The 27,429-nt window shown below is 52.3% G+C and overlaps 1 protein-coding gene and 1 long non-coding RNA gene across 5 annotated transcripts in view; one reads left to right on the top strand and one right to left on the bottom strand.

The window, feature by feature from the left end:
- Nucleotides 1-817: 817 nt before the first annotated feature.
- Nucleotides 818-5,823, bottom strand: LOC123390713. 3 transcript variants are annotated; one of them, XR_006605291.1, is made up of 4 exons: nt 5,583-5,823; nt 4,651-4,846; nt 3,069-3,212; nt 818-1,319 (listed from the first exon to the last, which is right to left on the bottom strand). It is a non-coding gene; the product is annotated as an uncharacterized LOC123390713 (long non-coding RNA). The 3 variants fall into 3 exon arrangements; XR_006605292.1 differs by lacking the exon at nt 818-1,319 and adding an exon at nt 1,790-2,392; XR_006605290.1 differs by lacking the exon at nt 818-1,319 and having other exon boundaries at nt 2,731-3,212.
- Nucleotides 5,810-27,429, top strand: part of DNAAF5 (dynein axonemal assembly factor 5) — a 43,437-nt gene continuing 21,817 nt past the window's right edge. Inside the window, exons 1-4 of one of the 2 annotated variants that reach the window (XM_045075203.1) lie at nt 5,810-6,475; nt 8,136-8,320; nt 15,567-15,691; nt 16,020-16,138. In XM_045075203.1, the coding sequence (XP_044931138.1) occupies nt 5,848-6,475; nt 8,136-8,320; nt 15,567-15,691; nt 16,020-16,138 (1,057 nt within the window). In that variant the 5' untranslated portion in view covers nt 5,810-5,847. The remainder of the gene's footprint in view (nt 6,476-8,135; nt 8,321-15,566; nt 15,692-16,019; nt 16,139-27,429) is intronic. The other variant, XM_045075202.1, reaches the window with a different exon arrangement.

Below are 27,429 nucleotides of genomic sequence, written 5' to 3'. Positions count from 1 at the left end.
CTCTATCATGGGAAGCTTTTAAATCACAAAGGCGGTTTCTTTACCAGACACTGGACTCTCCTGCCTATTTCTTCTTGCATAAGTTTTAGTAAATCACGTTTTCCTAGGAATCCTCCATTTCTTGTACTTTGGGAGGGATTAAGGAGGTTATGTGATCCGTTTGGGGTATTTCTGTTCTAACCTCCACTGTTCTCTTTCTCTTACTGGGTTTGGATTTGTCTATATATATATATATATATTTTTTTTTTTTTTTAATTTATTTAACAGAGAGAGATCACAAGTAGACAGAGAGGCAGGCTGAGGTGGGGGGGACAGGCTCTCCGCTGGGCAGGGAGCCTGATGTGGGGCTCCATCCCAGGACACTGGGATCATGACCTGAGCCGAAGGCAGAGGCTTTAACCCACTGAGCCACCCAGGCGCCCCTTGTCTGTATATTTTGCTACTGGGTTAAAAAATCAGCACTTGGGGTGCCTGGATAGCTCAGTCATTAGGCATCTGCCTTCAGCTTGTGTCATGATCCCAGGGTCCTGAGATCAAGCCCCACATTGGGCTCCCTGCTAGGCAGGGAGCCTGCTTCTCCCTTTCTCACTCCCCCTGCTTGTGTTCCCTCTCTTGCTGTGTCTCTGTTAAATAAATAAATGAAATCTTTAAAAAGAAAAATCAACACTTAGCGGGGCGCCTGGGTGGCTCAATCAGTTAAGCATCTGGCTCTTGGATTCAGCTGAGGTCATGATCTCAGGGTCATGAGATCATGCCCCATGTCCGGCTCCACACTCAGCACAGTCTGCTTGGGGATCCTCTCTCTCTCTCCCTCTCCCCCCTCCCCCAACTCACACTCTAATCAATCAATCAATCAATCAATCTTTAAAAAAAAAAAACACCTAAATGTCTGTCCAGCCACCATCATCACCAAGACACCTAAATACCGTCTATCACCACACTCAGCTGCTCTATAGCTGCATTTATTATGCAGCTGCTCTATAGCTGCATTTATGCACACCTAGCCCCACCCCTGACCCCAGAGAACACGAAGCTGTTTGTCATGAACATCATGTACATGGAGTCATGCTACAGTCCCCCTTCAGCGATCATCTGACTTGGCATAATTCCCTACAGTCGCCAGGCCGTCCTGTCTATCCGCAGTTCGTTCCTTCGTTTCTGGGTCGAACCGTGTTGTTGAAATTCCACATTTGAAGCTCTTCTGGTCCTCTGCTGATTTTCAGTGTGATTCCATTTTCATTGAAGGACATACCCTGTATGATTTCGATCCTTTCCATTGGCCCAGGATTTGGTCTCTCCGAGAGTCTGTTTCACAGGCACTGAAAAACAATGTATATTCTGCTATGGTTGGGTGGAGGTTTCCTCAAATGTTCATTGATCCTGTCGGCTGATGGCGGTGTTCTATGTTCTTGCTGAGTGTCTGTCTAGTAATTCTAGCAATTACTAGACCCGTTCCCTAACAGTTAGGGAACGGGTAGGGACGTCCTCATATAAAGTCTTCGTGTACATGGGACAGCTAGATCTTCCTGATGGATTGATCACTTCATTGTCAGGTAATGTCCCTCTTTGTTCCGAGCCATTTTCTTGGCTCTGAAGTCCACTTTGGCTGATATTAACAGAGTCTGCTTTTATTTTTTAATTTAAAAAGATTTTATTCATTTACTTGACAGAGAGAGATCACAAGTAGGCAGAGAGGCAGGCAGAGAGAGAGAGAGGAGGAAGCAGGCTCCCCGCTGGGCAGAGAGCCCGATGCGGGGCTCGATCCTAGGACCCTGGGATCATAACCTGAGCTGAAGGCAGAGGCTTTAACCCACTGAGCCACCCAGGCGCCCCTATAGTCTGCTTTTTAAAAAGTAGTATTTACATGATATATCCTTTCCCATCCTTCTATTTTCAATCCACCCATGTCATCGTGGCGGGAGTGAATTCTAGCCTGTGTTAGACAATGTAGTGCCGGGTCACAGTTCCTACTCACTCTGCCACTTATTTAGGTCTTCTAACTGGTGTGTTTACACCATTTACATTTAAAGTCATCATTGACGTATTAGGGCCTCCATTCAGGAGTTCGTTTTGTTACTTGTGTTTGTTCCCTTTCTTGTGCTCTGTGAGATCCTGCAATAGTCTTCAGAATTCCCCATAATGTTTTTGCTTGTATTGCTGTTCAGTTTCCTTAGTGGCTTCTCTAGACACCACCATACACGTGGCACTTAGGAGTCCCCTGCTACGAGAGCCGTGTCACACTGAGCGCAGTATAGAAACCTTCCTGCCACTTCTATGCCTTCCCCCTTCCCGCTTTTCAGATCTAATTATCATAAATATTCCCTCCGCGTGCACTGAGCACTGCGTCAGTGTTACTACTCGTACTTCAGCTGTCCGCCGTGACTGAGGAATCCTACAAAGTGAAAGACAGTCAGTCATGTTTCCTGCCGTGTTCACCCACCCTCCTATCATTTTCTGAGGGTCCCTGCCTTCTTGTTACAACTGTCTTCCCTTCTGGAGAGCTTCCTTTCATCATTCACCAAGGGCAAGTCTGCTAGCAACGATTCTACTTGTCTGCCTGTCTGGAAGTCTCTCCTCCTCCCTCATTCTTTTTTTTTAGATTTTATTTATTTATTTGACAGAGAGAGAGATCACAAGTAAGCAGAAAGGCAGGCAGAGAAAGAGGAGGAAGCAGGCTCCCCACTGAGCAGAGAGCCCGATGCGGGGCTCAATCCCAGGACCCTGGGATCATGACCTGAGCTGAAGGCAGAGGCTTTAATCCACTGAGCCACCCAGGCGCCACCCTCTTCCTCCCTCATTCTTGAGGATGGTTTTGCTGCTGGGCCTCACTCCTCTTTCAACACTCGCACATCCTTCCCGGCCCATGACTTAGGATGAGATGCCTGCTCTCCATCCACACTGGCACCCCTCCATGGGTGATGCAGTTTCTCTGTAGCTACGTTGACCATTTTTTCTCCCGTCTTCAGTTTTCAGAAGTTTAGCTGTGCTGTGTCTGGGTGTGGGTTTCTAGAGGTCTTAGCTTACTTTGGGGTTGCTTACCTTCTTTAACCTGTGTTTCAGTCACTCACCAGATCTGGGGCGGTTTCAGCCATTATTTCTTTTAACTGTATCTTCAGCCCACGTTCTTCCTCCTCTTTTTCTAGAACCCTGGTGACATGCATCACTGTCCTGCAGGTCTTTCAGCTCTTTTCCTTCTGTCTGGTCCATCTGATCTGTCAGATGGAGTAAACACTGTTGTTCAACCTTCAAGTTCCCTGATTCTGTTCCCTGTCTCCCCTCTGCTGTTGTGTCCATCCAAAGGTACAAGGAACACTGTGTCTACTGATGGATGCAATACAAGCTTGGCTCTTGTAATTTTAAGTTCTATGATTTCCATCTGGCTTCTTTTGATAGTTATTATTTCTTTGCTGCAACTTTCTTTTTTAAAAATTTGTCTCAAAAGACTCAACAATTTTTTTTAAAAGATTTATTTTAGAAAGAGTGAGAGAGAAAGAGCATGCATACATAAGAGAGAGGGGAGGGGCAGAGGGAGAGAATCCTCAAGCAGACTCCTGGCTGAGCCCAGAGCCTGACGTGGAGCTCAATCCCACAACCCACGAGATGACGGCCTGAGCCAAAAGCAAGTGCTCAACTGACTGAGCCCCCCAGGTGCCACAAGACTTCATGAATGATTTTTAAAAGCCATTTTTATGATGACTGCTTTAAAATCCTTGTCAGGTCATTCTAACGCCTGCATTGGCATTTATCTTAACGCCTACCCTGGCATTTATGTCAATTCATTGTCTTTTGCCCCAAAGAGCAGTTTTCCTGGCTCCTGATAGGAAAAGTGATTTCTGAATATGTCCTCAACATTTTGCGTATTGTGTCAGCAGACTTCTGACGTTACTGAAATCTGCTATTTTAGCAGAAAGTTGCCCTATTTAGGTCTAGCATGTAGATCTGGCCTACTTTTGTGGCTCATGGTGCCAGTGAGTCTGGCAATGCTCTCCTGGTCTGCTTTCTTCTTCTGGGCACTGCTACGGCTGTTGGGAGAGTGGAGCAGCACCTGCTGGGTGGCAGGTAGAAAGCCAGAAGACGCTGGGCTGCACAGACTCTGCCCCTATGCAGGGCACTGCCCACCACCACTGCAAGAGCTGGTGGGCCTGAAGGGGCTTTGATGCCAGTGCATACTGTGGGGTGTGGGTGTGGCTCCCCACCAGGTCTCTCCTGGGTCTCCCCTTTCCCAGTCCTACAGCCAGAAAGAGGAGGCTTTTCTTGTGGTTCTCTTGCCTGTGCCATAACCCTGTTAAATGGACATTCATTAAGTGAAGCCTGGGGTGTCAACAAAGACCAGGTGAGAAAGCAGAATAGAAAAACTCATGACTCAGAGGTCCTGAAGGTACATGGCACAGCATGGGGAGATCAAGGCAGGGTGTAGGCACAGCATACAGGGAGATCCAGGCAGGGTGCAGGCAGAGAGAGCATCTGTGGATGGACTGCTTTGGGGTTTCTGGGCTAAGGCCGGATCAGTCAGTTCAAACCAGAAAGAGCAGGGCTTTGATAAGCTTTGCAGGGGCTTTGTGTAAGAGGCACATGGGGTGGGCCCTGGGCAGCAGGGGTAGGTGCTTACCTCAAGGGCTGTAGGAGAGTGACATCAAGAACTTGACTTACTGTGACTCTGCAGGCTTTATCTAGGACGTGTGCTCATGGCAGAGGCTGGTGCTGGTCCAGAGGCTCTGCAGGCTGCCTGGCCATACTTCGTGGACGTGGAGGCAGCAAGATCATGGACTACTTTAGTGAAACTCACAGTGGCCTGCAGGCAGTTCCGGCTTGAGCTGCAGACCTCTCCGGCACCTGTTCTGGAAACCTGTAAGAGAAAACAGGAAAACCCACAGAACCCACTGTGATGCCACCACCCAGTCCTGAGGACCCCAGTTAGCCAGTCTCCCTGCAGCGAAGCAAACCTGATGGGGCCAACCTTCTCACCAAGGAAGCCTTCCTCCAGTCTCCCATAACTAAATTAAAAGGCCCCCAGTGGCCTGACCCATGCACCTCCTGGCTCCCATCCCTACTCTCCTCTGGGTCCCTGGCCTCGCCTCCTGGAACAGCATCAGGGCGCCCCAGGTATCGGCTCCCGGACAGACTGGTTGCTGATTTCCTCAGTCTGGAGGCTGGAAGCCTGAGATCAAGGCATCTGCAGGGGCTGGTGCCTCCTGGGGCTGCAAGGGGCAGTCTGCTCCAGGCTGCTCTCTCTGACCTGCAGACCGCCATCCGCGTTCACGTGGCATTCTCCCTGTATGCTGCGGCCCCCTCCTTTTAGAAGGGCACTGTCACATTGGACTAGGTCTCCCAATGCCCTATTTCTAACTCGATCAGCCCTGGAAGGGCCCTATCTCCAAATAAGGTCACATTCTGAAGCCCTGGGGGTTAGGATTCCCATGCACGAACTTTGGGGAGCACAATTCAATGCAGCACCCTCACCCCAGGCCTCTCGCTCCTGCCTGCCCTCAGACCCCAAGAAGTCTCCCGCCACCGCCTCTGCGGAGCTAACTTCACCAACTCTTGTCAGTCACCTGTGTTGGCATTTCGCGGGCGAGCCTTACCTGCCCACTCCAAACTCCTCTGCCATTCACTCCCTCAGGACCATACACTTCCAAGGCGTGCCTCGGGTCTCTAGGCTGAGCCCTCAGCGCGCAGGGACCACGGGGCTTCCGGCTCCCCGCCCCCAACCCACCCCGGATGTATCCTGTCCGTGCCCGGAGCTGCGGATAAAGTTGTGTAAGGAGCCAACCGGAAGAGGAGCCGTAAACCGCACCGCGGCCGTCGTGAAAGCGCCGGTCTCCCCGGGCGACGGGCAACGCGCGGAAGATGGCGGCGCTGGTGGCTGCGGAGGCCTCGGCTGCCCCGGGGCCGGCCGAGGCGGCCGAGACGTCTGAGACGGCCGAGGCAGCGGAGCTGAGCCGCGCCCTGAGCCGCCTGTTGCCCGGGCTGGAAGCCGACAGCAAGCTGGGCCGGCGGCGCGCGCTCGAGGCGCTGCAGAGCGCGCTCGAGGCGGCGTGGCCCGAGGCGCCCGACGCCGACCCCGCTGCCGCGGCCGCCGCCTTCCAGGGCCCGTGGGCGCGCCTGCTCCTGCCGCGCCTGCTGCGCTGCCTGGCAGACCCGGCCGAGGGCTGCCGCGCGCTGGCGGTGCACCTGCTGGACCTGGGCCTGCGGCGCGCCGCGCGGCCCCGCGACGCACTGCCGCGCCTGCTGCCCGCGCTCGCCGCGCGCCTGGCAGGCCCCGAGTCCGCGCGCGGCCGGCCGCCGGAAGCCTGCGAGGAGCTGCGCCTGGCACTCGTGCAGCTGCTCAGCCTGGCGGTGCGCCTGGGGGGCCCCGCGCTCGCGCCCCATCTGGACGATGCGGTGCGCGCGCTGCGCTGCACTCTTCTCGACCCCTTTGCTGCGGTGCGCCGCGAGAGCTGCGACTGTGCAGCCAGCCTGGCGCGTGCCACGCCAGGTGCCCTCCTCTTGCTGGGGTCGGGAATGGGGGCGCGGGGAGGTGGAGGGGCGGTCGCCCCCTGTGGGCTCCTTCTGGACCTCGGCAGCAGCCGCTGCTCTCCTCCATCCGGTGGTTCTCAAAATGCAGATTCGTGGAAACTGTGGCAGAAATTGCTAAGAGGGTCTGGAATGCGGTGCGTTTTCGTAACTGCCCCTCGCCAAACACCGCTGCAGTCCTAAACGTTTTATCCCCCTTTCTCCACAGAGCCTACCTGTCTTCCCTCTTTGGGTTGGACCGCTGTCCTAAATGGAGAGAGGCCGCATCTGTCCTGTTTTCCTTTAATCCATTCTCCGTTATTAAAAAACAAAAACAAAAACTAATCTGATCAGGACAGTCCCTTTTTCTAAGTAGCCATTTCTGCAGGATCTTGCCCCACTTAACTCTCCTTGCTGCCTCGGGCTGGGATGTGCATTGGTAGGAGGCCTCTGGGAAGGGTTCCTGCAAGACAACAACTAAGTTGAAGATCAGTGATCTGTTGTCAGGTGGAACCTAGCTTTGAGAAATAAGCTTGGTAGATCTGAGAAGCAAAAAGGAGGTCAAGGTAGCCAGAGGGAAGGAGGGTGGGCAGGGGGAAGCTGCTGGGGGTTTGAAATTATTAAGCGCAGTGGGGAGCCTGTGGAGGGTGTGGAGAAGGGGAGTGAGAGGCTAAGATTCAGAGTTTTAAAAGATTGCTCTTGTGCTCATGGAGAGTTGATTACGAAGATGACAAGAAGAAGTGAAGTTGGTTGGGGTCATAATTAATCCATATTTAGATAACGGGTAGTTTGGCCTTGGGTGGGGGTGAGCAGTCTGCTAATAGAGACGGAGGGAAATGGATTGATGTTGAACGGAGCTGGCAGGATTTCCTGTTGAACTGGGTGAGGGATGAGGGAGAAGGAGGTTTTGGTGGACAGGAGACCCAAGGAAACCAAACCATCTCCCCTCTCTGCCCTCTTCTGGTGAGGGGCCTGTGCTGGATCCCCATCACACTGGGTAGTAGTAGCTTAACATCCTGCCTTGATCTGAGCACCTCAGAGTTAAAGAAGTCAACCAAAGCATCCCTGAAATAGCCATATTATGGATGGGTCTCAGGCAGCGGCAGAACTGAGGTTAGAACTCCAAGACCAGGACTCTCAGAGACATTCTGGTTCTGACTTTCTGGGAGGCCCCTACAAGTAGAAAGTGGAATGGCTTTGCCCAAAGCACTGTTGGCGCCGCTCTCTGTGGTAGCACCTGGTTTCTGGCTTCAGGCACACCTGATGTGGGGACTTGAACAGCGTCCTCTAGGCTGTTTCTCCACTTTGGTCTGCGTCCCTCTCAGGCACCCAGTGCCACTGTTACCAACTTCAGACTCTTCCTCACAGCTCCTGCCTCCAGCTGAGATGGGGTCAAGCCCTCAGCCTTTTCCCTTTGGCGCTGTTTGGGTCACATGCCTGTCCTGTGCCTCTCCCAGTGCCAGGGGTACAAAGCTGTGCTTTGGCAGGCCTGAGCTGAGTGCTGTGCCTACAGCAAGAACCTGGGTGCAGAGAGGAAGTTCCAGGGCACAGGGGGCCTGTCCTTCTGTGAGCCCATGGCGCCGGGCTAGGTCAAGGCCCACGAGGAGCAAGTCTGGTAACGGGTATCCTCCCCTGTCTCACAGACCACTTCCACATGCAGTCGGAGTCCCTGATCGGCCCCCTGATGCAGAGCATCTCCCACCAGCACTGGAAGGTGCGAGTGGCTGTCACCGAGGCCACGGGCACCGTGATCCAGTTCGGCAGCGCCAAGTCAGTAGACGATGTGCTTCCTCACTTCGCTCAGAGGCTCTTTGACGACGTCCCTCAGGTAACAGGAGCTTCTCCTCTGCACCAAAAACATGCTGTTTGGAACTCACTCCTTTTTCTTTTTTGAAACTGTTGGCTTGTTACAACAAACATGTTTTACGGTTTTCAGTCCCAAAGTGTTCTTAGTTCATGTCTCTGAGAAACTGGGGAGAGTTGAACTGTTTTAATGTATTCATTATTCTTAATTGTGAACAATATGGAAGAGGGCTGTATCCTCTTCGGCAAACAGTCTGGCCACGCCTTCACCACAGTTTCAGAGGTATCGGTCACATGCTGATGCAGGGAGGCACATTTACTTGACAAACCACAGTGGTGGGGGTACCCGACCCGGGAGGGAAGGATGGATGCGGGTAATCACTCTGTTGGGCCTTGGGACCTGTGGAGCGAGACAGGCAGAGATGAGATTACTGGCTTTTGTGTTGGTGGAAGTCAGCTTAGAGGCCGCGTTGTGGGTCTGAGGCCACAGGTGCTTCTAGAACTTCACAAATTCCGACAGCAGTGGGGAGCAGAGCAAAGGCCACAGTGGGCAGGCCCCCTCCCGGGGGAGGAGACAAGTGAGGAGGGAGTTCATGCTTCTGGCTACATGGGGTGGGAGGAGCAGTGGTAGGTGGCGAAGTCCCCTGGGTGGTTAGAAAGTGCCCCTGCCTCATAGCCGGCAGGATACAAAGTGGCCTGGGTGGCCAAGGACTGAAAAGCTGGTGGTGTGGTGGCGTGGCCTCTGCTGTCCTGATGGTGGAAGGGTTGGTTACATGCTTGAAGCACGTGTGTGTGCCCCTCCTGCTGTCCACACGCCGTCTCGTTCCATCCTTCACATCCGTGGCTTGCACGGCCCCTGCGGTTGGGAAGTTGTGTTACCTGCTCAAGGTCACCCAGCTAGAGCTGGCCTCCGGGCCCAGATCCAGGGACACTGTTCTTTGGCACTGTCCGGCCTGCCAACCATAAGCACACTTGAGTTTTCTCACAAGGTACTTTGGTTTTTTAATTTTTTAAAAGATTTATTTATTTTAGAGAGCATGAGTGGGAGGAGCATGGGGGGTGCAGAATCTTAAGCAGACTCTGCACTGAGCACAGAGCCTAACATGGGGCTCGATCTCATGCCCCTGAGATCACAATCTGAGTTGAAACCAGGAGTTGGACACGTAACTGACTGCACCACCCAGGCGCCCCTCGTTTTATTTTTAAACAGTGTTATTGAGCCACAACTCACATACAATGTAATTCCCTCATTTGAGTGTTCAATGATTTTGGTAGGTTATGTTATTTTTCAAGTATTTTGTAAAAGATACGCAACACAGAATTTGCCATTTCAACCATTTTTGTGGTGGAGTTGAGATGCATTAAGTATGTTACCAATGTAAAGCAACTATTGCCACCAACCAAAACTTTTTAGCATCCCGAGCAGAATTGAGCAGTAACGCCCCCACTCCTCCCTGCCCCCCCACTTCTGATAACCTCTTTCTCTCAGTGTGACTGTGTCTACTCGGTGCTTCATAGAAGCAGAAGCCATGACCATCGTGTTGACCTCCTCCCTTGAGTCTGGTGTATCTCGGGCCGCCCCTGCAGAGAGGTGAGAGGTGAGAGGGAGTGACCCTGGGCATCCTTCTCAGCAGGATGTTGGTACCCTTTGGGGATTTAGGGGCTAGGACAGAAGGCCCCACTTAGGTGCATGTCCATGATGTCTTGGACCAGGGTCCAGGCGTGGCACACTGCCTGCCCGGGATGTCTGCTTTACCTTCCTTGCTGGCTTTTATCCTCTGCATATCTCCCTGAGTTGTAACAAGGGTGTGAGGACAGACAAAGGGACCCTCCTCCAGCCAAGAACCAGTCTGTCCATTCAGTGTCGGGGCCAGCTGAGTGTAACGGGCCCCTCCTGAAGCTGGGTGGGGTCGGCATGTCACAGCATTGGACATAGGGACCCAGAGCAAAACTGGGCTCTGCCAAGGGAGGAGGCAGGGTGCTAGGTCAGCACTCACAGAGACCTGGCTGCAGGAAGTGAGGGCCAGAATGGATTCCAGTGAAAAACAATACCACTGCCCTGACTGGGACAGGGCCTCAACTTGCTTGAGATAGGGCAGGGGCGGAGAAGACAGAGGCTTCCTTGTGTCACAGATGAAATGGCTTTCCTCAAGGTAGCGTAATAACTGTATTGGCATCTTTCTCTAAGCAGCATTATGTGTATCAATCAGGAGCTCCCTATAAATAGCGTAGTTATGTCATAGGTCCCTGTAAATAGTGTAACTATGTATCCATTCCCTGAAAATAGTGTAACTGTATCCGAAGGTCCCTGTAAATAGTGAGACTGTGTATCCATAGGTCCCTCTAAATAGTGTGACTGTGTATACAGAGGTCCCTGTAATAGTGTAACTGTGTATCCGTTGGTCACTGTTTATCCCTTGGTCGCTGTAAACAGTGTTAACTGTGTATCCATCGTTCCCTGTAAGTAGGTCTCTATATATAACTAGCTGGGGAATGGCTTATATCTGTTTGTTGAGCTTACAACATGGGTGTTTGGTGCCCTGACTCCAGGTCGTAAGAGCTTGCATTTCCACAGAAGAGGGAGATAGTCTTCAGCTGATTGCTTTCTCTTTGTGGCCACCAAGGACAATACTGTGTTTCTTTGGTCACAGGCTTTCCTGAACTTTGGGGCTGCAACTATTTTTTTATTACTTGATATTGCAAAACAAGTGCACTCCATTGTTAACACTATTTTTTTTTTTTTCCATTTCTTCCCGGTGGTATTTGGTTTGCTCTGTATGATTTCCAGGGCCGGTTGAGATGGGTTTTCAAATCCAGTGTGGCCACTGCCCAACGTCTTTCATGCTGATGTGGGGTCCAGTCCGTGGGGTGATCACAAAGTTCCTTCCTACGAGTGGGCAGGGAAGTCACACGCCTCTTTCCTGTGTCTGCATCAGCTCTCAGGCCCTCATGGTCCTGGGCTCTGTGGATGTTTGCTGGGACTTCAAGGGCTAGGCCACTTATAGACCCTCAGTCCCATAAACAGCCCTGGGCTGTCAGGATCCCACCACCCTCTGTGCAGAAGGTGAGGTTCTCACTGCTTTTGTGACTTACAGAAAACGTCCAGCAACTCCTGTACCCACTGGGCTGTGTTCCAGGTCACTGAGCTATGGAGTGAGTGGCCACCTGGAAGTCACTTCCTCTAAGTGCTTTGCCTGAATTGACCCATTTCGTGTGTGTTGTCCTTTGGAGGGAGTCTGTGGTGACCTGCACCTCGCAGGTAGGGAAGCAGGGCACGAGAGACACAAAGCTCACCAAGGAGACATGGGTGCTCAGAGCATGGGCCGTGTAGCTCCTGGAATTCTCCCTCTGGAGCTTTGTCACCTCGGGTCTCCAGGACATGTCTGAGGATGTAGAAAGGAGTTGTCCCAGTGTGGTGGGGCTAAGGTAGCTTCTCCAGGCCCAGAGAGGCCCACCTCATCCTGTGTGTGCCATGGGAGTGGAGGAGTACCAGCTAGGGTTCTGTCGTGATCCGTAGTCACGTGTTCACTACAGGCCTCGGTTGCCCTGGGGTCACAGTTACTTTTGAGAACCACTCCACCTTACTGCAGGCGGTAATGTTTGGGCTGGAAGCCAGAATCGCGTGTGTTCTTTGTAGTTTGGATAAAGCACTCTGACCCTGTTGCTAAAGCGCCTGGGACATGCGAGCTACATGGGTGTCTGTGTGGGAGCATGCCTGGAAAAGCTCAGCACGCTGGAGGTTGGCTGGCCTACCTGCCTCACTGCTGGGGGCCCGGCAGGCATCCAGGATAGGTTTCAGGCATTTCCCGGCACCTGCCCTCCACAGCATCCTAATGACGCATGGAAATGAGCAGGTCCTGCTCCAGCTCTTACAGGGGACATAGTCTCACAAGCTCCGAGGATCTCACTGGTGCTGAGGAATGAGGGGTGTAGGGACAGAGGGGCGTGTGCGGGGAGGATCGTGTTCCCCCATCAGTTCTGGTGGCTTTGGAGAGTCTCTAGGATTGGATGTTATAAACTCCAGGCTGCAGGGGGATGGAGTCCTGCTGGAGGGTGAACAGGTATCAGAATCCTTGGCCCAGTCAGAACATCGAAAAAACAGAAGCCTGTTGCTCTGTCAGAGAAGGGTTACGCTCTGTGGCTATTTTTTTTGTTAGAGGAGGTATGAGATTTCTACCACATCGGTGAAAACCTAGCATATGTGAGTTTGGGAAAATGAGGCACAGGGTGCGCTTTGCTGGTTGCGATCTTCCTGCCTCCCCCTTCCCGCTTTCTGTCCCCTGATGTCAGGCCGAAGGAAGAATAACAACAAATACAGTGGCTGTTCCCATCCGCTGCATGCCTAGTAAATATGACACGGAATCTTTTTCAGGTTGAAAAATGAAAATGTTACAGATTCAGTTGAAGCCTCTTTTGCTAATTTTTAACAGAATTTGAATACTATATATTTGAAATAAAATTTGGTTTGTTCCTAAAATATTGTTACTAGATACAAAATATTGATACTAGGAGCGCCTGGGTGGCTCAGTGCGTTAAATCCTCTGCCTTTGGCTCAAGTCATGATCCCAGGGTCTTGGGATCGAGTCCCGCATCGGGCTCTCTGCTGAGCAGGGAGCCTGCCTCCTCCTCTCTCTCTCTCTGCCTGCCTCTCTGCTTACTTGTGATCTCTGTCAAATAAATAAATAAAATGTTTAAAAAACAAAATATTGATACTAGTAAAACTTTTTTTTATTTTAAAAATGGGTCTTAAAATGAGGTAAGATGTTTAAAATCCAAGGCCTTTGGTCAGCATGGGACCAGAGTGGTGTTCTGCAGAGCCACTTTCACGAGACAGTTGTTTACACACAGGTTCTGGGTAGAAAAGATCCCGCTGCCTCCCCCAGCCCCCAAACGCTCAAGTCTGAAATGCTCAAGCTCAGAGTGAATTTGGAGAAGGTGGTTTGGTCCAGCGGGCAGCGCCTAGGGCTACCGTCAGGTCTTGACAGGTGCAGTGAAGAGCCCCGTGGGCTGATGGGTGCTTTGTTGGCATCTGCGGAGCACGGGGTGCAGGACTAGAGGGCCTCCTGATGAGGACTGGACAGTTCTCTCATCCTTGACTGAAAAAGCAGAGGTGAGATGTTCCAAGTTAAAGGAGAGTGGGAAGTTCTCTTTCGTGTTCATGTACGTGTGTTCCCCCTTGGCTCTGCGTGCCGACCTAACAGATCGGATGTGTGTGGGTTCCCTAGCCCAACATCCCAGATCTATAAACCTGTCTTAGGAGAGTAAGAATTCTCAGTGCATGTTTCTTTTTTTCCTCAAGATGACGGATTTCCTGCTTAGTCAAACTGTTACTTAGCAACTCTGCTCAGAGCTGTTTTCCTGAGCTGAGAGAAAGGGGTAATTAGTCTCGTGATAATGGGGGTGTGCAGCTTTTTTGAGGCTGGGGGAGACCCATCTGTGCGGCTCGGGAGCTGCGTGGAGGCCAGCCCCCAGGCTCTCCCAGCTCACTGGTGGGGACACATGAAGTCTCCAACCTGCAAAAGAGCCTGGTCTTGGGGGATGTCAGAGTGACTGTCCAGAGTATGGGGCCCCCCTGTTGTGCCAACATGTGGGTAGAGTGTCAGGGTCATGTGAGCGCAGCTAGATGGGCTCCTGTGGGTCCCTGCAGGTCCCTGATGCCCCCCACTAGCCTGACACACCTTCGTTAAGAGCCCTCTGGGGTCTGGTCCTCCCGAGTGCCTGCCACTGTCCCCGCGGTGGCCCCACTCACTCTGCATCTGTCTGATGCCAGACTCGGTCACAGTTGGATTTCGGTGTCCGCTGAGCTCTCGAGTGCCACCAGCACGTGGTGTAGGCTGAGCTTTGAGTGTGGTGCTGCTTATTACAGGTACTTTTATGGTAAGAATGACCCTTGGGCCTCTCACAGCATTAGCTGTGAGGCACTTTGATTCCGCAGCAGCCTTGGGGCCACTAGGATCACGCACAAGGACAACACGGAGAGATCGCTCTTTGCTAAGTCTCTCCTCGCTGTTGCAGGTGTCCAGTTGTTTCTAGGTCCTTGGACCTTTAATCGGGCATGTTTTTGTTGAAAGAATATCTGAGATTCTCTGGGATCTTTAGTTGTGGTTTTGATTGTTAATTACCTGCTTATGTCATTAATAACCAGCCTTTTATTTCATATTGCAACTTTGTATTTTGAACTAATTTAATACAAGAAATTGCAACAGTAGCAGGAGCCCCAGGGGCCTGCTCCCAGGCATGTTTGCCTCCCACCGTCTGTGCTGTTTACACTGGCAGGCGGGCGAGTGAGCCCGGTGCCCCGGCGCCTCCCGAGAGTCGAGCATTGTGCCAGGGGCTTTCCCTGCTCACCAGGAGCCAGTGGCACGTGTCCTGTTATTCTCTCATTTTCCAGAAGGGAGAATGAGCTTCGGAGAAGGCAGTAGGCAGGTCAGGGTGCACTCTGCTTGTCTAGCTGCCTACCCCAAGTCCAAGTGCCTACATACACCCTGACCTGGGTGCCGCCCGGGGCACACTTCACCCGCAGTCCCTGCAAGTGCTTTCCCTCCTGTAGTCAGCCCCAGCCAACAGCAGACACACACTGCCAGTAGTTGGGCCCTTGCCCCTGGTGAGACAGCCTCCGTGTGGTGCCTTTGTGCTCCTGAGCTCCCCCAGGATTCAGCTGAGCCACATCTCCGCTTGGCCTCTGCCCCATCCTGCTTCCTTCCTGTGATGATTCACCCCTGGATTCCTGCCTCAGGCTCCGCTGTCGGGGAGCTAGACCTTTGGCACCTCGTGTGTTTCTGAGTATGTTTCTGAGCTCGTTTCTTCCCTGTGGTGGGCACAGTGGGCAGAAGCATGCACGTCACCTTCTCAGGTCACCAGCAGCAGAGCTAGGGTGCCCTGCTGGCTTCCCCGGGAGGCCCTGGGGCTCCAGGACCTGAGGGCTTGGCAGCGTGGCCTCTGGAAGCTGACATTTCCTGGGGGCTTGCCATCAGTGCCCAGCCTGGCCGGGAGGGTCCCACACAGAAGACTGCGAGGGCGGGCATCCTGCAATGCCTGGGGCTGCAGCGTGGTTCTGCTTCAGCCGGCAGCGGATCAGGCCATGCCCCAGGGACACGGGCCTGCACGAGCAAGACAAGGTGGCCCAGACGGTTTCTCTGCAAGCCCAGCATGGATGGCAGAGCTGCTCTGGGACCTCAGGCCGGCGTCTAGCCTGGACGGGTGGCACGGCGGGTGCCCAGTGCCTGAGTTCTTGGTGCCCAGCTAAAGCCTCCTGTTGCCTTCTCGTGTAGGTGCGGCAGACGGTGACCAGCGTGGTGGGGGGCTGGCTGCTGGACCTGCGCGATCGCTACTCCTTCTTTCACAAGCTCATCCCGCTGTTGCTGAGCAGCCTCAAAGACGACATACCAGAGATCGCGTAAGCGGCCGTAGTGCTGGGGGGACTGTCAGGCCTTCAATTCTAAGGGGCTCAGAGGCCTATTGCGAGTGTGGGGTTCTTTATTCTCTGGATATCTGTCCCCGAGAGCACAAGTCTCTCCTGAAAGCCCACCTTGTCCTCGCAGTTGTATTTGCTGGTTTGTGGTTTGTAAATAGCCTTCTGTTTGTAGTGCCTGGGGCGCACATACAGACATCGGTTACGGATGAACCCCTAGCCCCCTGTGGGGAGAGACTTAGGGCCTCATCCGCAGCACCCTCCACCTGGCCTCTGCACAACCTGTTGGCCCTGATGCATGTTGTGCTCACAGGCTCGCGGCCGCCAACCTCTGGGAGAAGGTTGGCCTGCAGTGGCAGAGGGAGAATGAAGATGACCTCAAGGACAAGCTTGACTTTGCCACTCCCCCTCCAGCCCGTCACCCCTCACCAGGTGAGTGCAGCCTTCCCCAGGTCTGCGTAATGGGCGGGGTGGGGGTGGGGGTCTCTATCCAAGGAGAAGGGCATTCCCAAGCTGCGCCGTGGGGACCGGGCTCAGGCGGCATGCTGGCAGAGAGGCACTTTGGCCAGGACTTGGGTCCCCAGCCTCCAGTGTCACTCGAAGCCGTGAGGACGCCTCTGTGGTGCCCTCTCCCCCAGGCCGGCTTTATCCAAGGGAGTGTGTGGGCTGCCGTGGATGCATGGGTCTGTGCAGCATGGTGTGTGGCTGCTGGTGGCAGCAGGCCTTTTAGGAACATGTGGTGCTCTGTCCCCTAGAAGAAGAGCTGCTCTAAGCCTCACCCAAACAATCACAGAGAGTACGCACCCAGGACATAGCTAAGGTGCAGCCTGTGGGACTCGGGCGAGGTAGCCTCATGGCCTCCCATCCGTCCTTCAGGGTGGCTCCCTGCTGCGCTTGAGCACACGCGTGCATGGTGTGTGCGTGTCTTCCGAGCCCCTGAGTTCCATGTGAGCAGTGTCGGCGGGGAGCCTGTGGGAGCGGGCCCCCCTCCCTGCCTTGCTCACCTGCACACCATAGTTCCTTCTGTTCTGGAAACCACTTGTGCTCAGCGTGTCTTCTCATGTGGCCTTGCCTCCTGATGGCACAGTTGGTATGAGGGGAGATCACACAACTTTAAAAAAGGTACAAAAATTAGTTGCTAGCAGGGATTTTTCTGATTTGGTAAAGTCTGACAGTATAACATCTTTTTAAAAGCACAGACATGGAGCACAGGGTGTTATATGCAAATAATGAATCTTGAAACACTATGTCAAAAACTAATGACATACTGTATGGTGACTAATGTTACATAATTTAAAAAGAATAATAATTTAAAAATAAATAAAAATGTAGACATTAGACATAAAGGTTGCTGGGATTTTATTTTTAAGCATGCCCTCCTTGCCTGTGAGGGAAACAGAGTTCTGAAGGCGGATCCTATCCAGCCCCGCATGTCCCCCTTGGCTTCCTGGAGGCGGCGTCTCGCTCATTGTCCCTGGCAGCAGACTGTGCAGGCTTGCTTACGGGCAGTCTTGGCTGGGTTCTCACCAAGGTCGGGATACCGTGACCGGCGTCGGATGGGAGGTCCGGGATGCCTCCCTTCCTGGTCCTGGACAGAACCTGAGGCTGTCTGCTGATAGCTCTGCACGAGTCACTGTGGCTCTTTGCCCGCATGTGGTGTGTGTGCACAGGGCCGTCCTCATGCTGCAGGGACGTTTTTATCTGGTGCTGGCGTGGCGTTGGCTGTGCTGCAGGTCACACTGCAGGTCACACTGCCAGGTCACACTGCAGAGAGGGGCACAGGGGCACGACAGGCTGTCAGTGAGGGACGGTCAGGCTCCGAAGGCTTTTTTCAGTCCAAGCAGAATGAATTTAGAATGAATTCCAATCAAGTTGGCAGGATCTGGGCGCCTGGATGGCTCAGTCAGTTGGGCATCCAGCTCTTGGTTTGACTCAGGTCATGATCTCGGTCAAGGGATCGAGTCCACTGCCGAGCTCTGCTCAGTAGGGCATCTGCTTGTCCCTCTCTCTCTCCCCATCTCCTGCTCATGTGAGCACGCTCTCTCACTCGAAGAAATAAAACCTCTAAAAAAAAAAAGTTAGGATAAGCATATTTCATTATTTGGCTTTTTCTTCTAAAATTATTTTGAAATACAAATTTTCAATCTAAGTTTTCAGATTCTTTTTACACCATTTCACATGTCAGATTTCATCAGCCACTTCCTCAGAATCTTGCCTCTGGCCGCCTGCTTCTGCAAACACATGGCCCTTTTGCTGCCTCCAGCTCCACTGCTGCCTCCCCTCGGGTCCTGTGCTGTCCCCACTCCGCGGCCACGCCGCAGCCCCGGGATTCTCGTCACTATCCTCAGCCTTTGAAGGTAGAGTTTGACAAGCGCATCATTGTGTGACCGCCACTTGTTAAGACCTGGGACATTATTAAAAAAAAAAAAAAAAAAGACCTGGGACATTCTGTCAGCCCCCGACCATGTCCGGCCCTACCGCGTGCACTCCCTTCTGTCTGTCCCAGGACGCTCTCACATGCATGATGCAGGCTGCCCGTAGCCTGCCTGGCTTCCGGCACTCATGCCCTGAAGCTCTACGTGGGGGCTGCCTTCCTGCTGCAGGAGTATTCCCTTTTGTGGATCTTACCTTGGACTGGGAGAAAGGATGTTTGGGTCATTTCTGGGTTGTGATTTCAGACAAGGGCGATCTGAGCACTTGTGTACCGTCTTTGTGTGAACTCAGTTCACTCTCTCGGTTAAGCCCCGGGGAGTGGGCCCACTGGGAGCTGGGAGCTGCCTCTCTTCCCGTCTGTGGCCTTGGCCGGCTGCGGGTTTGTGTCGCACCTGCAGGAGGCAGGGTTCCCATTGGTCCCCATCAGCATACCTGGTCTGTCGGGCGCTCCTGTCATGCTTGTCCCCATCCCTTTCTTGGTCAAGTGTGTGTTCAAACTTTGAATTGGGTTGTTTATTATCTTATGATGGAGTTTTGAGAACTGTTCATACATTCTGGGTAACAGCCTCTGTCGGATCTGTGCTGGGAGCCTTCTCTTTGACTGTCTTCCCTTTGACATTCCCTGCTTATCGGCAGCCAGGGTCTTGGCAGGGCCTGCTCCCGCCTCGCTCCGAGTGGCGTGGTCGGTGAGGCCCCTTCTGCCTTGTGTGTCTCTCGCTGCATGCTTCCATGAGTGTGCGGACGGACAGATTGAGGTGCTGGGCTCACTGCTGCCAGGCGGGCCCCTGTGCTGTCCAGTCAGGGCTTGGTGTGAACATGGGGCCAGAAGTCCAGGTCAGAGTCCCGTGCCCACTTTGCTGGGAAGACAAGGTGCAGATAGCATAGGACCTCATCTGTTACCACACGGTTTGCCTTTCAACAAACACAAGTTTCCTGTTGCCACACGGAAGTGTAGCTGCACTTTTAAAACCCAGCTACGTGCTGGGAAGATCAGAAGGGTGTCATTTACTGTCCCCGAGTCAGTCCCTCCCTGAACAAAGTGCTCTTCTTGGGCAGAGGACAGGTTCATGCTTGGAGAGGATCTGCCCGCCCGTCGCACCCTTGAACTGCCAGCAGTGGGATCAGGTGGTGACAGCAGGTTCCGGGGTCTTTTCTGCTGGAAATTAGCCTCCTGTTAAAACTGTTTTCTTTGGGGATGCTTGAGTGAACAGGGAAGCATCTCTTCATAACGGTGAATGGCTTGCCAGATCTTCTGACGCAAGAGAATAGAGTCAAGTTTTGTCCCCCACTTGAGAAATCAGTGGAGTCCCATTTGAATAGCTTCCATTGTAACTTAGATCTATGCCCTTCAGGGTTTTCACGTTTTCTTGAGAGCTCAGACCTGCTCTGCTGGTCTGTTTCATCCAAGTATTTGGGGAGGGGGGAGTCGTCAGAGAAGGTACATTGTGCAGAGGAGAGATGGGGGGTGGGTTTGCACTGGGGTGAGTGGCGTGAGGGTCTGTGGCGTGGAGTATTACCCACTCGAGCTAGCCTCAGGTACTGGGGAGCAGAGTAGTTCCCTGCTGAGTGCTCAGGAGAGGGGTGAGGCCCCACCACTCCGGCTGCAGACATACCTGGTTTTCTCCTTAGTGAGCCGGTAAGGCCCCCCAACCCCAAAGGGGTGGGTGCAGCTTGTCAGGACCTGTGTCCAGCTGAGCCAGGTTCAGGTTCTCGCAGCTTCAGGTCCTCCTTGGTGACCCTCCCTTATACCCTTCCCGCTGCCCCTCCCCCCTACACTGCGGGGCCTCCATTTCTTCAAGGAGGTCAGTCTCTGGTCATTTGTGAAATACCCCTGCTTTGCAAACAGCTGGAACCTCGTGCAGAGCACCCAGTGTCATCCTGCCTGTTTATGGTGGTTTGTAAATACATAGTATGGGTAGACCTGCCATCTGAGTTCGATAAACTTGGTTAAAAAAATGTGGGTTTTTTTTTGATGATCTGTTTTTCTGCTTGCAATTAAATTATACTTTGTCTAACTGTGCAAAACCAATCCGATCTAATGTTCCATCTGCTTCTGGTCCAGCTTAGTCAGGGTTTTTGTTGACCTCTCCTTGAGTTAAAACTCAGGCGCTGTTGTGGGGGCAGGGATGGGGGGGGGCAGTGCTTTGCCCATCCGCAGACCACAGCCCCTCTTCCCCTTGAATCAGGACTCATCTCAGGCTGCTGCTGTCTGCACCTGGGTGTCACCTACAGGCCTGGTAACCACCCTCGCCCCACCAGGGAGGGCTCACACTCCTTGTGAAGGAAGGGGCTGTGCAAAGTTCTTTTGCACAATGGGGATGGTTCAGTCCTGCCTCGGGCACCTGCCCATATCAGAGATAAAGCCTCAGCTGAGCAGATCCAAAAAATGCCCTTAGGAGGAATCAGGGGCACCTGAAGGGGAAGACAAAGCTCACTTAGGCTTTGAGCAAGGGTTTGAACTCTGACCCTCAGACCTGGGCATCAGAGTTCCCAGAGCCTCTCGCCTCCTGCATATACAGAGTTTTAACACCCAGCTGGCTCTGACTTTCCTTCCCAGCCCACCTTTATAGATGGCATCCCCTTCTCCAGTGACGGGGGACGGCTGTGTTGCTCCTGACCTTCACTGTTGGTTTCTACCAAAGTTAAGCAATTTCTGTTGCCATGATATTTAATTTTGTTTCAATTATGAAAACAAATTGGCTTTACGAAGATTTGCATCTGGTCTACTTATAGTGAGAGTGAGCAAAGCTGTAGAACCGCCCCTGGTTCTGTGGGCCGAGCCCGCCCACCATGCCCGCTGCCCGCCCCCCCGCCGGCTTGTCCGCTGGCACTGTTTCTGCATGCTTGTTGCTTGCGGAAGTACTGCAGTTATGTTTTCAAACAAAAGATGAGGAGATAGTGGTTGAGTTGTAGTTTGGACTCTGGGCAGAAGAAGTTAATCATCGCTCAGGCCTCCGGGGCTTCCTCAGGTTCCCGGACAGACAGAAACACTGACCTTGCTGTTGTTTTCTAAAGTCAACAGTAATCCCATACGGAGAGGCCCTGGATGTCGGGAGACAGGACCTGCACATGTTGCTGGTAGAAAGACAGAAGAACCCAAACATTACAGTGCCATGCCACAATGCAAACAAAACTTTAGGAAAGAGTTCGGGGATTTCTGGAAGTACAGTGGGAACAACCGAAGGTCCAGCACTGGAGCCTGGGTCAGTCAGCAAGCTGTGTTGGTCCGTGCCGAGCTGCAGCGCTCGGCCTGAGCAGGAATGAAATTCAGACACATGCTGCAACACGAATGAAGCTCAGAAACGTCGTGTTTAGTGAAAAAGCTCATTCCTATGAGATCTCCAGCAAAGACGGAACTGTCGGTGGGGAAGGCAGACCTGTGGCTCCGGGGGCTTGGGGGGGAGCAGTGAGGGGCTGACTGCGAGCAGCGTGGGGCCCCTGGCAAGCTGCAAGCAGCCTGAGACTGCGTGTGCACTCAGAATTGGCTTCGATGACATGTAGATGACACTTCGTGAAAGCTGTTTCCAGGAGACCCGTAGAAGCTCTGTCAGTATTAGCAAACTGCTGGTGTTCAGCGAGCGTTTCCTGGCGGCTCCCTGCCCCATAGCACAGAAGACAGCACCTCGGCAGCCCCTTCCCCTGCAGGGCCTCAATCTCTTGGGATGCCCTCGTGTGATGGGCCTTGGAGCCGCTGCACCGAGGCTGCCAGTGCTGCCCAGGAAGCCGGGCACCCTGGTGGTATGGAGCACATCTGGGTTGAACATCTTGAACATGGGAGCTGCTGAGGCTAGTGCTGGGTGTGGGGCTGCCCTGGCCACAGGCCTCTGTGCTTGGCCACCTGACGAGCTCCGTGTCATTGCCATTTGGTTCAGGATGGTTCTAGATGCCAGTAAAATCCTTCTGGCTTCTACCTCCCGTTCTGTTTATGTATTCGTGAGGAAGTCGTGTTGCGATAACCACACGCTCAGAGGGAGCGAGGCTTGCTTCTGCCAAACTGATGATTTGGGAAATGACTGCTTTGGACACTTCTAGGTGCAGGTTGTTGCCCTACGAACTGAGCGGTTGAATCAGCCTGGTGTTGATGATCCTTGTCTGTGTCTGAGCATGGCTTTGACCTAAATGTAAATAAAGGAAACACTGCCTGCCCCCCCCCACGCCCACTTCCCAGAAACTCTCCCAGGATGAGGAATGGTTCATGTATACATGGGTCATAGCTGTGCGCTGTGTGGAAGCTGCCTGTGTCCCGGGGGCTGGTGGGCACCCCGTGTCCCACAAAGACCTGCTGTCACCAGAGCTGAGCCGCACGTGCTGAGGGGAGAGCGACGGGAACAGCTGGGCGTGGAGGGAGGGTGGGATCCCTGGGCCACTTAGCTCATTGTTCTCCTCGGAACTTCCTGGTAGGTTGGTTGTTTTTTGTTTGTTTTGTTTTTTAAAGATTTTATTTATTTACTTGACAGAGATCACAAGTAGGCTGAGAGGCAGGCGGGGGTAGGGGGGTGGGGGGTGGGGGGTGGGCCGGAGGGAAGCAGGCTCCCTGCTGAGCAGAAAGCCTGATGTGGGGCTCAATCCCAGGACCCTGGGATCATGAGCCAAGCCGAAGGCTGAGGCTTTAACCCACTGAGCCACCCAGGCACCCCTATGGTTTAATTTCTATCTTTAGAGTTTTTTAATTAAGAATTTCTTATCGGGGCACCTGGGTGGCTCAGTGGGTTAGGCCGCTGCCTTCGGCTCAGGTCATGATCTCAGGGTCCTGGGATCGAGTCCCGCATCCGGCTCTCTGCTTGGCAGGGAGCCTGCTTCCCTCTCTCTCTCTCTCTGCCTGCCTCTCCGTCTACTTGTGATTTCTCTCTGTCAAATAAATAAATAAAATCTTAAAAAAAAAAAAAAGAATTTCTTATCAAGTTTTTATTTTAATTGCAAGGACTTAATGTAGAGTGTTCTGTTGGATTCCGGTGTATGACGGGGGACTCGACACTTGCCTACATCACCCTGTGCTCATCACGACAAGCACACGCCGTAATTCCCATCTGATGCAGTCACCCCTCCCCCTCCCACCACCCTTCTGGTCCCCGTCACTTGGTTCTCTAGAGTTAAGAGCCTGTTTCTTGGTTTGTCTTTCTTTTTTCCCCTTTGCTCACTTGTTTGGTTTTTAAAATTCCACAGATGAGTGAGGTCATACGGTGTCTTTCTTGACTGATTTCACTTCACATAATATGCTCTAGTTCCGTTCCTGTCATTGTAGATGGTAAGAGTTCATTCCTTTTTTTTTTTTTTTTAAGATTTTATTTATTTGACAGAGATCACAACAAGTAGGCAGAGAGGCAGGCAGAGAGAGAGGAAGGGAAGTAGGCTTCCTGCTGAGCAGAGAGCCTGATATGGGGCCCGATCCTAGGACCCTGAGATTATGATCTGAGCCAAAGGCAGAGGCCTTAACCCATGGAGCCACCCAGGCACCCCAAGTTCATTCCTTTCTATGGCTGAGTAATATTTGAGTGTGTGTGTGCACTCGCCAGTATGCATGTGAGTGAGTGTGGGCATGTATGAGTGTGTGTGCATGTGAATGTGTGCAGGCGTGTGTGAGTGCACATGTGAGTGTGGGCAGGTGTGCATGTATGTGAGAATGTGTGTGCGTGTAAGTGTGTCTGCAAGTGTGCGTGCGTATGCATTGCATCTTCTTTACGCATTCATGTCAGTGGATGCCTGGGCCACTTCCATAACTTGGCTAGATAATGCTGCTGTAAACATAGGGGTACTCGTCTCCTGTTGGGTTAGTATTTTTGTGGGGTTTCTTGGTAAATACCCAGTAGTGCAACTGCGGGGTCGTGAGGTAGCTCTGCTTTGAACTTTCTGAGGAAGCTGCACGCTGTTTCCAGGCTGGCTGCCCCGGCTTGCAGTCCCACCAGCTATGCACCCGGCTCCCCTTCCTCCGCACCCTCGCTGATACCCGTCGCTTCTGTTGATTTTCACCGCTGCGACAGGTGTGAGGTGGTACCTCCTCGTGGTTTTGACTCGCATGTCCCTGATGATGAGTGATGTCGAGCCACTTCCCATGTGGCTGCTGGCCCTCCGGTGGTCCTCTTCAGAGAAATGTCGGTTTACCTCTTCTGTCCATTTTTTTATTGGATTGTTTGCTCTTTGAGCGTGGAGTTGTATCAGTTATTTACACACTTTGGATACTAACCCTTTATCAGAGATGTCATTTGCAAATATCTTCTCCCTTCCTGTGGGCTGCCTTTTAGTTTTGTTGGTTGTTTTCTTGGCTGTGCAGAAGCTTTCTGTTGCGAGGCCATTTATTCAGTTATTGTGCTTCTGTTTCCCCGGCCTCACGAGCCAGGTCTAGAAACATGCTGCTGCAGCGTGTCAGAGATGTTACTGCCTGTGCTCCCTTCTAGGATTTTATGGTTTCAGGTTTCATTTTAAGTCTTTCATCCATTTTGAATTTATTGTGTGTATTGTAATAAACTGGCCCGGTTTCATTCTTCTGCATGTCGCTGTCCAGTTTTCCGAACACCATTTGTTGAAGAGACTGTCCTTTTCCCAGTGGGTGCTCTTTCCTGCTTTGTTGAAGGTGAACTGACCATCGAGTTGTGGGTTCCTGCCTGGCTGTTCAGTTTTGTTGCTCTGTTTCTGGTTTTGTGCCGTACCATTCAGTTTTTGATCACAACCATTCTGTAATTGAAGAATAGAATAGAATAATCTAGAATAGAATACTGGAACTCAGTCTCTAGAATTGAGATGCTTCCAGCTTTGCTTTTCTTTTTCAAGGTTGCTTTGGCTCATCAGGGTCTCCCATGGTTCCACACATGTTGTAGGATCGTTTGTTCCAGCTCTGTGAAAAGTGCTCTCGGTATTTTGATGGGGATTACCTGAAATGTGAAGATTAGTACAGGCATTTTAACAATATTTGTTCTTCCAACCCACGAGCATGGAATGTGTTTCCACTCCTTTGTGCCCTCTTCAGCTTCTGTATCTGTGTCTTCTAGTTTTCAGAGGGCATGTCTTTCATGGCTGGGTTTCTTCCCAGATATTTTATTATTTTTGGTGTAGTTGTAAGTGGGATTGCTTTCTGCATCTCTCTCTCTCCACTGTATCATTGTCAGTGTGTGGAGGTGCAGCACTCGTGTGTACCTAGATTTTGCACTCTGTGACGTTACTGAACTGCTGTGTCGTCGGTTCTGTCGCAGCGTTTTGGTGGAGCCTTTGGGATTTTGTACAGAGAGCATCATGTCATCTGCAAATCGGAAAGTTTCACTTCTTCCTCACAATCTGGCTGTCTTTTATTTCAGAGGGTGGGACTTCTGGTGCATGTTGAACAACAGTGGTGACTCTGGACGTCCTTATCTGGTTCCTGCAGTTAGAGGAAAAGTTCCCCATTTTCCCCATTGCGTATGATGTGAGCTGTAGGTTTTCATATGTGGCCTTTATTATGCTGTGCTGTGTTCCCTCTCACCCCACTCTGTTGCGGGTTTTTACCGTGACTGGATGCCGTACTTTGTCAGAAGAGGACCAGATGCTGCTTGTCTTTTCCCTCGTTGATGTCACGTTCATTGATCTGCAAATACAGAACCACCCTTGCAGCCCAGGAATAAACCCCACTTGAGCATGGTGAATGAGGGTTGGTTTTGTTGCTGCTGTTGTAGTTGTTTTACTTGTTTTGTTTTTAAAGTTTTTTTTTTTTATTTGACAGAGAAAGAGAGAGATCACAAGTAGGCAAAGCAGCAGACAGAGAGAGGGGGAGAAGCGGGCTCCCCACTGAGCAGAAAGTGGGATGTGGGCTCGATCCCAGGACCCTGAGATCATGACCTGAGTCCAAATCACGAACTGTCTGATCAACCAGTTGAGCCAACCAGGCACCACAGGAGGTTTTTAAAAATATTTTTGTGGATTAGGTTTGCTACTACTCGTTGCAGAGTTTTGTGTCCAGTTTCGTCAGGGATATTGGCCTGTAGTTCTCTTTTGTGTGTGTGTGGAGTCTTTCTCTCATTTTGGGATCAGGACAGTGCTTAGCCACATGAAGTTTTCCTTCCATTTCTACTTTTGGAATAGTTTGAGGACTAAGTTTTGATTTTTTAAGATCAAACCTTTAATCAAAATGTCTGAAGCCCTTTTTGTAGAAATTGACAAACATGGTAAAATCCCATGCACATGCAGAGGACCTGGGACCACCAGGACTTTGACTGTGAAGAGCCAAGTTGAGAGGCTAGCACTTCCTGTTTCAGAGTAGTCCACGGACCGAGAGCACAGGGTTGCTGGCTGAGGGGCTGGCGTGCGGAGAGCAGCGGCAGGGAGGTCACGCAAACCAAAGTGGAGGCCCACATCCATGGACAGCCAGTCTTGGACAGGCCCCATGACTGTTCAGTGGCGTACGGGTGGTCTTTCAGCATTGATCACTAAAAATAAATAAATAAACTTTAGAAATAATCCGGTTTTTCAGTGGGCAGAAAGAAAAAAAAGAAAGTGCCCCTAAAAAGGGCACCTCACCAACAGAGATACAAGTAATCACGTTAGGAAGCGAGCGTGAAGCCATGGCGGGTACTGCACACCCTCTCAGTGCCTTTCACTGGTGACCGGCCACCCAACTGCGGTTGAGGGCACGAAGGAGCTGAGTCCCTGCCCCGCAATGGGGACAGGAAACGGGGCAGCCACTGCCCAAAACCGCTTGGCAGTTTCTTCAATCAAATGCTGCCTCCTGTGAAACCTAGCAGATGTAGCCACGGGCACTCAGCATCAGGAGCGGCCCCCGTGGCCACACAGGCTTGTGTGCAGTGCTCATCGCAGATTTCTTGGCAACAACCCAGCCCGGGAAGCAGCCTGAGGCCCATCAGCAGGGAACCGACAGGCAGAGGGATGAAGGCACACCGCCACGTGGATGGCCCTGGGATCATCGTGCGGGGAAGGGAGTCGGGCCAACTCAAGTGTGGACCTTGCAGTTCTGCCCAGAGACGGTCCATCTGCAGTGACAGGAAATGGAGCACAGCCACCTAGGTGGGCGGAGAGTCCTGAGGGCCCTGCAGGGGTGCAGGGAGCTTTGTGGTAATGGGTGCATCTGTGTCCTGGTGACACCGGTAGTTCGAGATGTGTGTCCGTGTGTCCAAACTGAGCAAATGAGGCACTCAGTGTATTTTTATTGTGTGTCCCTTACACATCCGTCTCTGTACAAATTTTTTTTTTTTTGACAGACAGAGATCACAAGTAGGCAGAGAGATAGGCAGAGAGAGGAAAGGAAGCAGGCTCCCCGCCAAGCAGTGAGCCCGATGTGGGGCTCGATCCCAGGACCCTGAGATCATGCC

This window comes from Mustela putorius, unplaced genomic scaffold, assembly GCF_011764305.1.
Source record: "Mustela putorius furo isolate JIRA1106 unplaced genomic scaffold, ASM1176430v1.1 tig00000139_pilon_pilon_pilon, whole genome shotgun sequence".
NCBI classification, from domain to species: Eukaryota; Metazoa; Chordata; class Mammalia; order Carnivora; family Mustelidae; genus Mustela; species Mustela putorius.
The sequence above is the reverse complement of the archived record's forward strand: the minus strand, read 5'-3'. Positions and strand labels throughout refer to the sequence as shown.